At 40.9% G+C, this 18,097-nt stretch overlaps 1 protein-coding gene across 1 annotated transcript in view; it reads right to left on the bottom strand.

Moving 5' to 3' along the window:
• Nucleotides 1-2,348: 2,348 nt before the first annotated feature.
• Nucleotides 2,349-18,097, bottom strand: part of LHCGR (luteinizing hormone/choriogonadotropin receptor) — a 53,808-nt gene continuing 38,059 nt past the window's right edge. The window contains exons 7-11 of the mRNA XM_045828468.1: nt 17,478-17,546; nt 12,177-12,251; nt 10,611-10,796; nt 7,856-7,936; nt 2,349-3,495 (exon numbers count right to left, since the gene is read on the bottom strand). Coding sequence (XP_045684424.1) covers nt 2,349-3,495; nt 7,856-7,936; nt 10,611-10,796; nt 12,177-12,251; nt 17,478-17,546 — 1,558 coding nt within the window. The remainder of the gene's footprint in view (nt 3,496-7,855; nt 7,937-10,610; nt 10,797-12,176; nt 12,252-17,477; nt 17,547-18,097) is intronic.

Below are 18,097 nucleotides of genomic sequence, written 5' to 3'. Positions count from 1 at the left end.
TCTCACATCACTGAGACAAATTCTAGAACCCTAGCTTACAAGAGAAAGGACTGAATCTGAGTAAAGAAATGTAACTAGTTATGGAGTAAAAATGTCAGAAATGTGAAAAACGTATTACAGAGAAGTGATATTTGTAACATTTGTAATCTTTTATAAACTTATTTAGAGTCACTGCACAATGGCATAAAGATTGAAAGCAGGCTAAATGTGTAGAGAATCTAGTTATGACTGTACATTTATTTAATAAAATGTCAAGGAAAAGTTATTTATTAATGGGAGAGTGGAAAACATTGTTATATTTATATAATGGAATCCTATTCAGCAATGAAAAGGAGTGAACTACTGATTCAGGCAATAACATGGATGAATAGCAAAAACATTGGGCTAAGTTAAAGAAGCCTTACACAAAACAGTATATACTGTATGATTCCATTTATATGAAGTTCTACAATATATGAAACTAATCTATGGGGGGGAAATCAGAATTATTGTTACCTCTAGGGAGCAGGGGTGAGGGAATAACTAGGGAGGGGCATGAGGGAACTTTCTGAGGGTAATAGTGTTCTATATCCTCATAGAGGTTTTGGGTTCACATGGGTGTATTCACTTCTCAAAACTCATTAAATGGTATGCTTAGGATGTGTCCATTTTACCATATAGAAATTTAACCTGAAAATGTAAAAAAATGTTGAATCTTGGTTAATGATGTGCATGCTGAAGTGTTTAGGGATGACAAGTACTAATATCTGCAACTTACTTTAAAATGCACCAGAAATGATGCATGGATAAATAATGGATAGATAATTATATAGTTTATAATGGAACCAAGATAGTAAAATGTTGACTTTAATATATGGGTGTGTACTATATAATTCTTTCAACTTTTCTGTATGTTTGAAAATATTCACAATAAAATTTGGGGGGAAATTTAAGGAACTTTGAATGAACCCATGAAACAAATGTTCAAAGGACTGTGATTTGCTGATAGGGAAGCTGGGGTTCTGAATCAGAACTTTGAGTTTGAATTTTATTAGTTGAATATTTTATTAGTTTTGAGAACCTGGGGAAATTGTCATTGGTTTTCTGTACTATAAAATGTGAATAATATCTGCATCATAGAGTTTTATAAAGATTAAATGAGTTAACATATATAAAATACTTATTGTTTAGCATAGCATATGATAAACTTTCCATAAAGTTTATTTTTAAAAGTTGGAGGGACATACAAAAAATATCGCAGTTAAAAACATAATTTCTTTGTCCTATATGAATTAATTCTGATAGATTAAAGTATTTTCTAGCAAATATTGGATATACAAGTATATTTCTTTGCCACCCTCCAAAGGGCAGAAAGTGTGAAAATTAAATATTTTTAAATATTTAAGTATTTCCTTTTACTTAGGTAAATAAAAAGATGGGACCCTTGAAAGGGAAAAAAAAACAATTTTTTCCTTATAGATTTTGTAACTTCAGTGTGGTTCAGCACATTTATTACGTACCAGTGCCAAGATCTTGAACTTTAAGAGACAGGAAAACAACAGTGAGATCAGTTCCTACCCATAAGGAGACTCCATTTCATTTACTCTTTTATTGGTCTTGAGAAGCTAAATACTGAATCAAGAAAATAGGCTGAAAAGTGCCTTTAGATGCTTAACTTACATTAAATGTTAAATAATAGAGCCTAGACAGGGGATGAATGAAAGTCTCTCTAACAGCACTATCCAGAAGAACTTTCTCTGATGCTGAAAATGTTCTGTATCTGTCTTGTCCAATACAGTAACCACTGGGCATGTGAGGCTACTGAGCGTTTGAAATGAGGCTAGTGCAACTGAGGAACTACATTTATAATTTAATTTAATTTAAATTTAGCTACATGTGGCTAGTGGCTACCAGATGGAACAGTGCATCTCTAGAGTGTGTTTCTCAAACTATCTGAAGAAAAGGACGAGTTATTTTAAATTTCAAATCTGTTACAGCTTAATATTTTTTGTAAAATGCAATAAAAACTTGCTACAAAGATTTTGAAATGAGAAAAAAATCAAAGATATGTAAAATGTCACCTAATTTTTTTAATACTAGAGTCAACAGACATAAAATTACTCTGTCAAAATTACTATAAAAGTTTCTAACACTCATCTTCTGTATCATGTATTATCGTGTACCAATGGCAAGTAGTTTTTGGACTGGTAATTGTTATGGACTATACTTCGAACTAGTTCTAGGTCTTTCTTTCCTTAACATGCCTAAGAATAAATAACTTCCTTAAAGCCACCTCTTTGTTAAAATTAGTGGTACAGATAATGTTTTACATATTTAGGTATAGTTCAATGTGGTTACTGATGGAAGAGTTAACACTCTTTACAACAAGTTTCATCAACTGTATAATGACAGTGTAATGTCGTCAGCTTCAAGGTGGACTGGGAAGGCTTATTTGATTCAGTGAAGCCATTTTTGCAGTTGGAGGTATAAGCTAAAAAATCCTTTTTTCTATGAAGTTCAGCCCGATGTCTACAGCAGCCAAATTTGCTCAGCAACAGAAAGAAATCCCTCCGGAATGCCTTTGTGAAAATCGCGTACAGAAATGGATTGGCACAAGAATTGACAGGATAAAAAAGAACCAGTAAAACTTTAGAGTTGGTTACTGTGATAAGGGGCACTTTGAAGGCAGCTGAGATGGCAAAAAAAGAGATAGGTGCCATGCAGGTGAAATCGGTGAAGACGAGAACTGCCATTTTCTTAGCAATCTTTGTATCTTTGTTGGCAGCCATCAGCTCTGGATTTTGAACTGCAAAATAAATTTTAATATAGCAAGCACAAATGATGATGAAGGCCACCACATTGAGTATCAGAATGGTTAATATGTAGACTTGTGAGAGAGTGGTTTCCACATCCATGGGGAGGCAAATGCTAACCTTCATGTAATTGCTCACACCCACAAGGGGCAACATGGCAATTAGAGTAGCAAAGAGCCATCCTCCAAGCATAATCAGAATGGCGTGTCTTAATCGTAGCTTGTGGTCCAGCCGAACAGCATAGGTGATGGTGTGCCATCTTTCTAGTGTGATGACCGTGAGGGTGTAGACAGAAAGTTCACTTGAAAATACAGTGAAGAAGCCAGCAGCGCTGCACCCACTTCCTGTCTGCCAGTCTATGGCGTGGTTATAATACTGGCCTTTGGTTTGGAAATCAACTGAGGCAATGAGCAGCAGATAGATCCCCATGCAAAAGTCTGCAAAGGAGAGATTGCACATGAGAAAACGGGGCACTGTCAGTTTATAACGACTGGTCAGGAGAACAAAGAGGACAGTCATGTTTCCCATGATGGCTAGGACATTAATCAGCCAAATCAAGACCCTAAGGAAGTCATAGCCCATAATATCTTCACAGGGATTAAAAGCATCTGGTTCAGGAGTACATCGGACTGTCTTGGGTGAGCAGATATCATGGTCATAATCCCAGCCTCTCAGTTCACTCTCAGCAAAGATGGCAGAATAACTGTAAGAAGAATATTTAGGCTCAATGTAAACTTAAGGGATTTTCTATGATTCTGATTTTTAAAAAAGAATTTAACAGTCATCCTTAGTGTTTTCTTGAAGCCTAAGAAACAAAAGGAAACAAAGCCACAATAGTCTCAGTCTTACATTTATTTGTTAAATTATCCGAGAACTCTGAATTGATGTAGGAGTTTAAGAAGGGAATATAAAACCATTTAGACTTTTTTTTATATATATAGATTGTATACATTGATGCAAAGACTTAATGAATCTGCTTACAGAGGTGGATTTTCTTTGGAAAACAAATTTATAGATGACAAAGTATACTTGCTTAATCAAAGAGAATCCTTTCTTGGCATTTTCTTAGTTATTTATCCCATTCAGTTGCCACCCAAACTGCTGTGAAGCTGTTTGTGGTAGAACACAAATGGGATTGGAAGGCTCACACTTTTGAATGTAGTCAGCTAGTGGTGCACTCGCTTGCACCTTAGTCCCTGCTAACTGAATAGCCCAGAGAGAAACAGAACCAAGGAATGGATTGCTAGAGCCCTAGAGGCAGAGGAAAAGTATAGTCATGGACAGTAGGAAGAAATTGTGAAAACAGATACTCCTTAGGGGAGTATAAAGGAAATTTAGAGAGTGGATTGAAGAGGGACTCTATCCTGAGTAATGAGACAGTCCCACCTCTGCCACTCCCTTCCTCCCAACCCCCTGCTACTGTTTGAGTTCAGGTTTTCATCTTTTAAGGGACAGTCACATCTGTTTTCTTCCTGGCATCTTTCCTCCAATTTGCCATCCCAGTCCATCTGTACATTCCTCCTGGAATGGCCTCTCTTAAGTACATCTCTGTGCCTCACATTCTTCATTTGCCACGTGAGGATAATAATATCTTCCTTGCTAGGGTCATGCTAAGGATTAAATGCATTAACACATGTAGAATGTTTAGAATAAATCCTGACATATTAAGTGCTCAGTGAACATTAGGGATTCTTATAATTATCTTGTAAATACCCTGTGCCATTGTCCTTTTGGTCACATAAAGTAACTAGTGGCTCTCAGAGTAAGTTCTACTGTTTCATCCTATGTGCTGTTTCTCCTTCCCTTCCTCTCATCTTTCTGATGAATCCCTTCTCATCCTTAAAGAGAAGCTTCTGTTTCTTGATTTTACACCTTCAAGCAGTTTATTACCCCTTCTCTCTGCTATGGTTGTGCTTAGGTATCACTGTAATTGTTAAACCGTATTGTCATTATGTTGCATATGATGCATATCTGTCTTCTTTAATATTTACTAGCTCCTTGAAGGCAGGGGACTAGATTTTATTTATTCCTGAAATCTCGGTGCCTCACACAATTTTGGCTCAGAATATCCATTCAATAAATGTTTGTGGAGTGAGTAAAGCAGAGTAACCCTGGCTCTGAGAGGAACGGAGAGGACACAAGGACACTCACTGCATACAGTATGATGCATGTAGGCTCAACACATTTTCTCTGTGCCCACAGTCTGCTACTATAATCTTGGGTGCTAGAGATTACTGAGCATATTTTTTTTGTCAGGACCATTACAATTACGTATTTCACCTGACGGTTCCTCACACATTAAAAGTATTTTTCTATACTTTCAAAGCTTTAGCTTCTCATGTTCTGTATAAGGAAGTGTGTACCTAATTCAGTGAGTAGATGGAATGATGTATTTGAGCAGTACAGTTACTGAAGGGAAAGAACACAGATTAAAAAAAAAGAAGAAAATAAATCCATGACCCAGGATTTAAAAAGGTGCTGGGAGTCGTAGAAGCCGATTTGGAACTGGGAGGGAAGCTACTGTGCACAGAAGACTGCAGCGGAACCTCCCCTGTTTTATTGTTAAATTAAGTAGCACGTTTGTTTGTCCTCATTTCATGCACATCGATCTAATGATCTATTTTTAATCTTTAAAGCAATAGAGTGGTTATAAACAATGAAAGAAAATAGGTTATTTCTTCACATTAGAAAGGTCTTTAAGAACATCTCATTGAATGCATTTTATTGGCAAGGAAACCAAAATTAAAGCAGGTAAGTGGCTTGCCTAAGGTCCCTCAGGATTAGGCGCTAGTGGCATTGCGAGGTCTTCATACCCACGGTCCAGGGGCCTTCCCTCTGTTCACCATCTCCTCGTCAGTGTTCACCAAAGTGTGGTCCTTGAACCACTTCCATCAGAATCACCAGGGGGGTTGTAAAATACAGATTCCTGGCTTTACTTCAAATCCTGAAACAAACTTTCTAGGGGTAGAGCCCAGGCATCTGCATTTTAAGCAAGCCTCCTAGATGATTACTACAAAATAAAGCCTTTGTTAAATCAAGTGAAAACTTTCCAACTACTGCTGCCTTAATTTTCCTTATTCCTTTCCCCTTTCCAAAACTACTTCAGCTTCTAGAAGCACTAATTCAAATTTCTAAAGCTTCTGCCAGGATTTCTGAATAAATTTAATATCAGTAAGAGGTCAGGCATATCTTCTCTCCCACTCCCCTGGTCCTTTGCCCTTTCTTTTTTCTTTTTGTGTCACTGGGTATATATGTAGCAATTTTCTCCTTGGTGATTCATCTTCAGGCCAAATACCCATCTGCTGCTACTTAACATTTGTGTCCTGGGATGGCTCCTGAGGGCAGCAGCATGCTTACTGACGAAACCCAGCCCGGAGCTGTGGTTAGTACTGAAGCCTTATGCAGGGAATGTGAATGGACTCACAGAGGCTTAACAGTATTGAGTCAAGGGAAGGAGAAGCAGTAGCACCACTGCTCCAGTCACTATGAACAAAGAAAGGAGAAAAGACTAGACAGAATTTTAGGAAAACAATGGGGCCAGCCTTAGCAGTGAGAATACATGGTATCTTGGGGAGAGCAGGTAAGGCTTACTGGCTGGCTCTAAATGTCTAAATTCTAGAGACTCAGGAAGAGCAATCTGGTGGGAAGGGGTGGGAGGGGATTTATCATAAAAATGATTTTGCAGGAAGCACACTTTTTAAAGTTAAATGATATATTTCAGGTAGTTTTGGAGATTCTGGAGATTAGGGGATTTGTTTTAAAGCAGTGTTAGCAAACTTTAAGATTTTATGCTCATCTGGGAAGGCTTGTGGTGGGGGCTAATGAGGATTATTGAGAGGGAGCTGAAGTCTCCCCATTCCCCAAACCATCCCTTGGTGCTACCATCGATTGTACCCAGAAGTGGCTTCCTGTTGAGATGAAAAGCCATACAACTGCAAAAATAGTAATGTGAAAGGAGACTGGTGGAAGGACTATTAGGGAAGAGTGGGAAGGACGAGGAAAAGGAACACTGGAGGCCAGATGCGGACAGACCTAATTAAAAGAAAAAAAAAAGAAGGATACAGGATATAGTGTTCTTTTTTTAGCAACAACTTTCATAGTTCTGAAAGGCAAATAATATTTCTGCTGTCCCTTAGAGATGAGTAAAAAAGGCTCAAAAAAGGCAATTCTTGTCCTGGAATTCCCAGCATTATAGGAACATTTCTGCCAAGGATTCACACCCAAGTCTAAGGAGGCTGGAAGCCCAGGGTCCTGCCATCATACTTCCCTGCTGCCTTTATGTGACTTGTGGATTGATAGGGGGGAAAAGAAGAATAAAGATATACAAGAGGGAATGGAGATTGGGAGGATTTCTTAGGAGGGAATCTGGTTTTGTAGCCTGAGGGACACATGGGGGAAATGATAAGATTTCTAAATTGCAGTAAGCGTGACATGGGGACACGGGGTTATTGTTTGAGGCACGCTTTTTTTTTTTTTTTTTTTTTTACACAGAGGTATGTGAGATGCCGAGGCAGCTAGGAAAAATGTTAAAATATCAGTCAGTAGAATGGAAACATAGCTCCATTCTATGGAGTATATTAGTGATAGCATTAAGGCTGAGTAATTGTAAGCTCCAGAACAGAGTAGTCAAGGTGGCCTAAGTCTCTTTAAAGGAAGTGACTACTTCTAGAAGCTGTGTTGCCATCAGTTAATCTTCATGGAATGTTGACCATATGACTAGTGAAAATTCCTACAAATGAAATTATCATTTAAAGAAGCCCTTAATGACATTAAAATACTTGCAAGTGTAACTTGAATTTCTGAGGAGAATTCTGTATAATTGTAGAATGAACATGTAGGTACTTAGAAAAATTTTTTTCCTTCAACAAGCTGAATGAGATATCTGATCAACTGGATGCCACTTGCAAAGAAAAGTTCTGACTTTAAAGCTATTAAAAATGCTTTGCAAACACTCTCCCCCCAACCAAGACTTTTATCAAAAGAAAATTGTTGCCACTGATAATAATAAGAGGCACATAGAATGAGATGTGGCTTCCTGGGTTTCTTTGCATGCAAATACTTACAACGTTTTATTGTCTGGTTTCCGTGCTGTGCTTTCACATTGTTTGGGAAAGTTTTCAAAAATGGAAAATAAAAAATTCTGCCTGAAAGAGAAGAGGTGGGAAGAAAAAAAGCAGTTGAGCTTTTGGTCTTTAAACTAAATTTGATCATGTCTATTTATGCTTTGTTCATCCAAATTCTTTACCTATTACACCAACTTTGTGTTCTGTACCATTGTCCTAACTGAAATGCTTCCTGGGGAGAGAATAAAGCTTCTGAATTGTCATTAGAGTGCTTCAAGCTTTGATAAAATGCTTCTGAATGTTAAGTGTTTTGTGCAGGCTCTAGAGAGGAAAAAAACCTTAAATTTGTCATATTGAATCACAGGCTTTTCAATGCTCATTAAAAGCCGTCTTTATGGTATATTAAGGTTTGCTCCTCACCACTCTCCTCACTCTCTTTGAATTGTAACTGGGAATCTCTTTTGTAGGGATTTGAAGATACTGGACCTGACATCATTATGTGAATTTTCTGCCTTTTTTTCAGTTATGTGCACAAATATATGTAGGTGCTCCCTTTTCCTTCATCTTTCCCTTTAAGCCTTTAGCCAATAGAAAGGGGGAACATGCTAAGGAATTAAAAGCAGGTCTATACTTGTATTCCTAAAATAAAACCAAGGGGAGGAACAAAGAAAAAGCTGATGAAAAAATAGAAGGGGGAGCAGGCTGTGAGAACCTCAACGTTGCCTAGGGAGGAGAGGAGAAATGAGGCAATCTGAACCAGACATTTCTATACCCTCTTCTTCCACTATATTAACAAGACAATTCCTTTTAGGAATGACTTTGTACAGAAGCAGGGAAGTGGAGAATATATCAGAACTATTCGACCTACTGGACTCACTTTAAAAAATTAATCAGCTTGTTATTTGGGGTGAGGATTACACATCCTGAAATTTGGATCAAATTGTGTGTGTGTGAGAGAGAGAGGGAGAAAGCGAGAGAGATGCTGTCTCTAATCTGACACTGAGAGATTCTTTGTGAACCAATCTACAGTTAACATGAAATGTGGTTGTTTGTGTCCTTCAGATAATAGCACTGGGTTCCGTCTACTCTGTCTTTTTTGAAATTTTAATCAGAGATTGCAAGGAGGTCTTCGGGGCCCTGTGCCCAGGCAGCTGTGAGCATTATCCAGACTTAGCAGCTGCAGGGCAGAGGGGTGATCAGGGATTGCACAAACATCCCACTGGCCCAGCTTCAGGCTCTGCATCCTCACTAGCATCCAAGGTCTCGAGCTTTAGGGGTATGGAAGGAATCAGTTAATCCTAATCGAGACAACCCCTGTGTGACATTCCCATTACACTTTGATTCTGGCCCACAATTGCATAATTTATTTTTTTAATACTCAGAGACAGTCTCTCTCACCAGCTGGAATAAAAAGCCCCTGAAATACAGTTTTCGAAGGCCAATAATTTCAGAAGGGATGTGACCTCTTTGCTACAAAAATGGTGTCCAGAACCTGTGTCTGTATTGTTCTTCTGGTTGGTCTCTCACCAGCTTCGCTCACTTCCAACCCAACCTACATCCTGCTGCCAGAGTGATATTTTACAAAAGGAAATCTGAGTAATTTTGCTTTGAATTCTTCAGTGGTGGCCCATCCTCTGAACAACTGGCCTGGCACTCAGAGCTCATCATGGCCCACCTCTCCCTAATTTCCTCTCCTCATTCACCTTCTTCCCTGTACCCAGAAGTCTTCTGGCTCCAGTTTTTCTGGATCATTTTCATCGCACTGTCTCTTGCCTTTGTGCCTTCACAGGAACTATTTTGCCTTTTTTGCATGCTTTTCCCCCACACCTGTCTATCCCACCTGTTCTTCAAGGCTCAGCAGAAGTCACTTTCTCAGGAAGCCTTGCATAAGCCCTGCTGCCATTTAGAAACTCTTCCTCTGTGCTCCCAGAGCACTCCCAAACAACCAACCAACCAACCATGAAATGAAACAGACTAAAATAGACAAGACAATATCAGAACATATTACACGTAAAAAGTTAAGTATTGCCTTGTTGTATGTCAGTTACATATGTGATGTGAACTGGGTTGCAGTGTAAAAAAGGTATTTTTTACTATGCATCTCAGGAGAAAAAGTGTAAAAAATAATGCTTGAAGGAAAGAAAGAAACACTATATACACTGCCATTCCATTGTGGAATGAAATGAATCTGTCGAATCAGTAAGATGCCCCTCACTGGACACAAACCAGCCAGGAGCTTGTGCCCTGTTTGTTCCCTAAGCCGAGCCTCAGGGAGCTAGGATTTTGTCTGAAACAGAAGATGGTCTGCTGCTGCAAGAGAAATAGCTTAAACAAAGAAAAAAAAAACCCTTCTGTAGGTTTTTTTTGGTCTATTTTTAATTAAAGGTTTAGACATTAGGTAAAATTTGCCCTCTTGAGGCCACTTTCCCACCTCTTTAGAAATTATGCTGTCTGATACGGATTAGAGCTAATTGATCTTCGAGATGCCAGTTTTGTATTCATTCATAGCCTAATAATTTGAGGCTATAATTCAATTAGCTCAAGATAGGATGCAAAGGTCTTCTAGCTGCAGGGTAAGTTGACTATTTGAAATAATTTTCAGGAGGAACCCGGATGGTTCATTTGCTTCCTGTCTATCTGAAAAGGGTCTAGAAGGCAGAGAGTGGAAAGGCGGGGAGCTGTCGGCCAGTTGACTGTTTTGATGTCTGAATTTCTGCCACAGCTCGGCAGGCTTTACCGTTTGTTTTTTACTTACTCTTTTGCTGGCAAGTTTCTAAAAGCACAGCAGTGGCTGGGGTAAGTCAATATGGCATCCTGGAGGTTGGTGAATTTTTCTCTTGGTGGCAATTTTTTTAGATAATAGGATGATGTGGCAATTAGCTTCTGAATGGACTCCAGCCCATAGCTAGGTAGGGTCTGCAGTTCGGTGGAAGAAATATCTCTGAAAAATAAAAGGGAGAAAGGCTTTTTATTTATTTATTTCATACATTTATTTGATTCATAGAATGAAACCTCCTCCGAACAATAGCACCATTCTAGGTTCTGAGGAATCTTTTCCCAATCTTCTTTCCCCTAATTTTGCATTTTAGTTACTACTCTCATTAAGATTTAAATTCAAAAGAGCTAGTCTGTGTTTTTTTCTTATATGCATCCCACTATTCTTTTCAAGGTTGAGTATAATTCCTTGTACCTGCCATACACTCATTAGCATTTCTCTCTCCTCTCCTGGTTCCTTTCTCCCTCTCTTTCTTCCTTTCCTTCTCTCCACTTAGCAGGAGTAAAATAACTACCTGCTTTATGAGACAGCAGGTGCATGCAGTGACATCAGCTTTTGTGCTCTACCCCAGGGGGAATACTCGGGGCTTCAGATGCCTTGTCTTTGATTGATCAAGCCCTGCAGGGTGGGCTTCCATGAAGCACAGGCTGGTTATGTTATTAAGAGCTGCTGTGCAATGTTAGTCATCATCTGCCTGGGAAGCAGAATGCACGTTCTGCAAAGGCAAACTGGATTCAGCAATCCAAAGCGAGCGAACTCAGACATGCAGGCAGACCTGTGTGGAAAGCTCAGGTTTTGTAAACAAAGTCCTGAACGCTTTGGTTTTTCTAGACTTGAGGCCATGTCCAAGAAAACTCCAAACAAGTTAATTGTGTGGGGGAAGAGCCATCAGTGGAAATTTAAAGTCTGCCCATCTTCTAAGTGGCTGCTGCTGATGCCCCATGAAGCTCTCCCAAGCAGTGCAGCTGCCTCCTCTGCACATGAGGCGGCCCCCCACAGCTAGTGTTACAGGTTGAATTGGGTCTCCCCAGATCCATATGTTGAAGTCCCAGCTCCCAGGACCTCAGAATGTGACATTATTTGGAAATAGGATCTTTACAGAGGTAATCAAGTTAGAATGAGCTCATCAGGATGGGCCCTAATCCAGTATGACTGGTATCCTTATTAAAAAGAGGGAAAATCGGGGACACATGCACATACACACACAGAGTCCTGTGTAGAGATTGGAATTATTCTGCCACAACCAGAAGGTACTACCAGCAGTAAGAAGAGAGCCCAGGGACAGACACTTCCCTCATGGCCCTCAGAAGGAACCAACCCTGCTGACACCTTGATTTCAGACTTCCAGCCTCCAGAACTGAGAGACCATTCATTTTCGTTGTTTAAGACACCCAGTGTGTGGTACTTGGTTACAGCAGCCCTAGAGGCTGATGCCCCACAACACAGGCTGGGGGTGTTGTGGCTGGACACCCCTAAGCAGGCCTGTTGGGGTGCACTGGGCAGTGTGCTCTGCGAGGGGAGAGGAGGCAGCACTACTGTACTCACAAGATGGCAGGCCCCGTGGCCCCCTGGAAGGCTCCATTGTGTATCTTCTTCAGGCGGCCATTTCCCTTCAGGTCCCTGTGGGGAAGGACAGTGTCCTTAGTAGAGTTTGCACCGCCTGTGTAACCAGTCATAGCTGTGTGCACTCAGGTTCGGATCAGCCTGTGCGTGGTGCTCAGGCTGAGAGGGCATGAGGTGGGACTGTAGGTAAAGTGGAAAAAGACATGCTAGTGTTTGGCAAAATTGTGAAATGGTGAGTGTGTGTTTGGCCCCACCTTTCCTCTGTGACACCCCCTACTCGATGGAACTCTTGGTCCTACAACTAAAAGTACTCACCCCCTGTCCTGGAGTTATGGATGATTACTATCAGGCAGCTGGGTGATGATGAAAACGCTGCTCCAGTGTTCAAGGCTGAAGGGTAGATGTGCAGCCTGCCCTGTATCAAGGCTCTCAGCTGTCCTGACCTTGGAGGTCTCAGAATTTACTAGTGATATACTGAGGTTTGCAAATACTGTACTTAAGAAAGTAGGGTTCATTCAAAGTTACTCCTTTCATCATGCTAATTGCACTCTTTTTTTCCCCCCAAATATGCGTTTCTACGTGGGTGAGAAAGGGAAGTACAGGCTGTGCAGAAAATTGTCCCATAACCTGAGTGCCCTGCTGTTCTGTGCTGTGTGTGTGATGATCACCAGGTGTACATGTTATGGAAACAAAAGGGTTTAGGGCCATGGCCCTTAAGCCGGTGGCAGGAGCCCAAAGCTGCTAAGGCAGTGGCTACCTGGGGGCTTCTGTTCCCTTTGACTCAAAGTAGCTCAGGGTGAACTGCTCAGGAACAGCTCAGGCTGGCCCTGCAGAATTGCCTCCTGCCTGGGCCCGGATGCTGGCATCTCCAAACACAGGCTCTTCTCTGGGTGGACAAGGGAGCCGGGAGAGGAGTCCCTGGGTGCAGACTTGCCAGTCTTCTTTTCAGCACTTTCTTTTTATAAGAGAAGGGTGGTGACTCAGAGATCCTTCTGCAAACTGTGGACACTGGGCACAGTACACGTCCATTATTGGTATGATTTTGCACATGGCAACGTGATTCTTCTGCATCATGTTACAGCATTACATGGCAAACCGACACACCGAGACCCAGGCCCCCTCCCTTGCAGGGTGCCTAGGTAATTACTGGGCTCACCTAGTGGTATTACATCTTCTCCAGCATCTTTCTGCACGTCTCCATAGCACACCTGCCATTTAAAAACTGCAGAAGCCCCTGCATTTCCCTCTCTGGGTAACTTTTCCACATGCTTCTACTAAGCGTTCTCCTTGAAATCCCTCAGCCCTTTAATCAAAATGCACCTGTCAGTCTCACATTGTCTCATGCTCTGGGTGTATTTCCATTTTCAAAAGGATGAGGCTGTCAGAGACAATCGCTGTTTAAAATCTAAATCAAAAGAATTTTTTCTTCCTGAGCTTCCATGGCTCTTCTTCCTGATTTGGTTTGTTTTAATTATGTTCAGTTATGGTCACAAATCTTTGAAACTGGGCTCCGTGAACAGATAATCCTCATGTCGGCCAGGTCAAATTAATTTTTCAAATTTCATGACAGTACTTTGCATGTTATATTAAAACCTGGATCTTTTGGTATACTGATGACTCTGCATTGTGCAACTTGGTCAAAAATAAATCAAATTTGTCTGCCACATTTTTTTGGGAGTGTCATTTTTGGGAACTTTCCCAGGTGACGTGATCCTCTGGGGGTAAGAAGCACAGGCAGGATGACCTTTTGAAGCACCATGGGAGAACCACCAAATGCCACCCAAAGCTTTCCAACTGGGGTGCTCTGAGAACGATGGGAACTGACTCTCAGACCCCTGGAGGTGTCTGAGGACAACTTCCAGTGCTGCTCCTCACCACCCTGTCCTGCCTTAGTAAGTAGTGTGTTTGAGAACTTGGCTGAGCTTTGGTGCCATTGTTCTGAACAACTTTGGACAGGCTTATTTATGAGGAAGGTGTTAGGTGCTGGGCTGAATGTAGATTTTGAAAATTTTGCTTGACAATCTTGAAAACTCCTCTTCCTTCTGTGTTTACACCCTTCAATGGGTCTTCTTGTTCTTAGAAGACAATTTGGACTCCTTTCCATGGCCTTTCTGTTCTGCATGATGCGCTCCTGCTCCATCCCCAGGTCTGTCTCACACCAGTCTTCCCCTTGCTGACGGCCCTCCAGTACACTGGCCTCCTCTTAATTCCTGGAGCTTATAAACTTCTTCCTCCAACCCCAACTCAGGACCTTTGCCCACGCTGTTGCTTCTTTCTGAAACACTTCTCTTCATTATTGCCATGGTGGACTCCCTGTCATCTTTTAGGCTCAGCCTAAATGTCTTATTCTTGTTGGGGCTATGACCTATCCTATAGTCAGTTGTCCCTCTGTATTCTCACAGGTCTCAGTGATAAGTTTTCTTCATAGTATACAGGGTCTGGCTGAAGTAACGCCATTGAGTGTGGTTGGTGGGGTACGTGAATGTACTGCATGAGATGGACAGCAATTTGAACATGTCACCTAAAATGCCATGTGGTGTGCTTGAGTGTGGACTTGTTATGTTACAGAATGACATGCTTATGATTTTGTGATAAAAGATTTGGTATAGATTACCAGCTCATAAAAAGGGGTGTTATTTGTGCTGGACCCCATATATCACTACCTGCAAGAATTTACTTTTTGTCTGTCTTTTATTCTAGAACAGAAACTTCATGAGGGCAGGGACTGTTTCTACTCTACCATTGCGACCCAGCACTTAATGTATTGGTGATGCTTAATCAATTGGTGATGCTTAATATAATATGTACTGACTGAGTAAATGAGTGAAATTGGTTTGTGTTCTTGGTTTCCACTTTCTCCCAACAAAGGGTGGAGGACACAGAATCTTGACTAATTGTACTTTTTGAAGCCCACACACATTTTGGTTTCTCTGAAGCAGCTGAGACACTGCTGGCCCAGGCCCTTCCTCCTGCAGTCCTGTCTTTCTGACCTCCCAAAGGATGTCCTCTGCTGGTTTTCCTTCCACCTGTTTGCTTTTGCTTGGCTTCTCTTCCCCGTGCCTTGTTTTCCCTCAATTTTATATTCAGTCCTCCTATTTTTCCCCCTTGTCCAGGTGACCTCAGTCACAGAGGACTTCAGCTGCCCCTCTATTCAGATAATCCTGATGTCTGTGTCTCTAGCTCTGAACTGCCCTTTCCAACCTTCTGTCCTTCCTGCTGAAAGACGACTCTTCTCTAAGCACCTCTCTCATACTTCCCTTCCCAGAACTTCTCATTTTCTACAGAAGAGAGTCCTAATTCTTTATTCTGACACCTAAGACACTTCTTGCTTTGTCCCTATCCTATAACTAGAACTTTCTAGAAGGTACTATTTGCTGGTCTATGAATGTATCTCAGGCTTCCTCCCTGGGCCATTCTTTCTGTTGTCCTCTACCTGGAGTGCATTTTCCTTCTGTCTTTGCATGGCTAAGTCAGGCCCAGCTCAAGGCCTGCCCCTGTCACAAGGCTTTCTCTGATTTTCTTCTTCCTGTCTTCTGTTTTGGTTACTCCTTGGTGTACAGTTTACATACCATTTGGAGATGGTTCTTCCTAGGCTGTCAGCTCTTGTGGGCCAAACACCAGGGCTTATTCATGTTCATTTTCTCTCAAAATACAGCATGGTCCCTTAAACACAGCTGTTGCTTGGCAGACACTTGTTGAGTGAATAATGGAATGAGGCATCTGAGAGGACTGTGCCAGGAGAGGATATGCCTCTGATTTAAATTTGTCAGAAACAGATTCAGTTGGCTAGAGCGAACCCTTCATTAAATTCAAGTCAGCAAGAAAATGACAGAAAATTTACTCCATGATAGGAAGGACAACTTTTAAAAAGCTACTGTTTCTAGAGTGCTTAGAATGTGCCAGACCTATACTAAAAGCATAAAAATATAATATTATTATATTATTATTTATTCATTCATAGTTAATTAACTATGTAATGTACTAAATAATAAATGAGCACCTACTCTGTGCCAGGTACTGTATTAAGTATAGAGGATGCAAAAATAGACCTTTTTATTTTGGGGGGTTATCCTCAAAACAAGCCTATTAGTGGCTCTATTTTATGAATGAGAACACTGTAGCTTAGATAGGTTATGTAGCTTCTCCAAGATAGCTGATAAATAGTGAGATTAGAGATCTGTTCTCTTAGCTACCAAACTATATAGCATGGTATCAATATAATAGGGTCTTTGGTTGATATCTATAGTTAAAATAAATATATAGTATGAGAGTATTAGATAGACTTATGCTTTTCAACTTCAGACTGGCAACATCAGCATCTCCTGGGAGCTTGTTAAAATCTCTATCTTAGGCCCATTGAATCAAAGTCTCTGAGGGCAGGGCTGAGGAATCTGTGTTTTAAGAATTCACGTTATCCTTATGTGTGTTAAAGTTTGAGATATACTGGTGTAGACCATAGTTTATATGATCTATTTATCATAAAATTCTTTTTACTTATTTTCCTTAATTTTGACTTTAGTTGAGGTTTTCATGTACTCTTAGTTTTTATGACAGAGAGTGGTAGTGTGATCATCACTTCACCTCATACCTGTTAGGGTTCAAACAGTCCTCGCCCTGCATGCCTTGTGAATGAACCACTCTTGTACAAATGGAGCCATACAAATAGAGAGGTTGAGAGTAATGAAGGAATCAGTTGGTTGGGATGCTCCTCTTGATTTAAAAGCTGTTAACACTGGGGACTTGAGTAGGGTGTGGTGAAAATTCAAGGTTCCTTCACTCCGTGGAAAATAAGCAACCTATTTCCTGTTCCTTCTGTCCAATCCCCCCCCCCCCCCCCCAGGCCCCCACCACTCAGGCAGCAGGGAGATGGGACTCTGAGTTGGTCTGTTGTGGCTGAGTAGCTGCTAAATGGTGTTACCCAATTTCTCTGCAGTGGGGCCAATGGGAAGACTTCCTTTGCTAAAATCATGCTGCCTCTAATGCACCCTCCACCTGTGCAAGGGGCCTAGAGAGGGAGACCGTGAGATGGCAGAGCCTAAAGTAGGGTGTCGAATATTTCAGTGAACTGTCAACTTCAGTGTATGCAGGCTGCATCTATCTTTGAAATCTGGGTGCTCTGGTATCTCCAGCCGACCAGTTGCCTAGTAACATGCATGAAACATGGAGGACTAGCCACTTGAAAGTGTATTTTTGTCCTGAGTTAGTTGCTGAAAATTGAATGTAATCTGGTAGCCAGAGCAGTATTTCATTTGTATTCATGAGCTCAGAAATAAGCATACTTACAGGGCAATCAGCGTTGTCCCATTGAATGCATGACTTTGTATTTCTTCAAATCCGTTTTCATATAGTTTGCTGAAGAGGGAAGAGAGAGGGTTTAGGATAGAAAGAAACAGTTTGGAATTACACATTCTTCCTCATGTGACATTTATTACTAAGATAATTGCTGGTATTCATAATGTCTATCTTTGTTTCTCTAACATTTTAGATTCTAAATGTTAGAATCTGGTAAAATAAAGCTATTCTTTTTGCTCCAGTTTTCCTCCACCTCCACCATTATTACCTCCAACCACCATCAATTTTAAGTGTTTGTTAAGTATCAGATACTTAACCAGCCATTCTACATATATTTTGTGATTTAATCTTCATCATCATTTCCTTACTATCCTGATAAGTAACTCAAGCCTCACTGTTCTTGTGTAGCTTGCTTAAGGTCAAAGAAAGCAGGGGCAGAACTGGGATTTGAAGACAGAGCTAACCAGCAAGTCTTGTCTCTGGTTGTGCAGGACTGTGGGCATTTGGGCGGTGTTCTAGGATGCTGAAAGCTGAGGGCAGAGGAAGGAAGGCTCCCGTGCGGAGTTACCTATCCTTTTTCTTGAATGAGTATGTGGCTTTGGTGATGTCAT

The sequence above is a fragment of the Phyllostomus hastatus genome, unplaced genomic scaffold (genome assembly GCF_019186645.2).
Source record: "Phyllostomus hastatus isolate PE091 unplaced genomic scaffold, TTU_PhHast_1.1 phas_scaffold_78, whole genome shotgun sequence".
NCBI lineage: Eukaryota > Metazoa > Chordata > Mammalia > Chiroptera > Phyllostomidae > Phyllostomus > Phyllostomus hastatus.
This window is presented reverse-complemented; position numbering and strand designations above follow the sequence as displayed.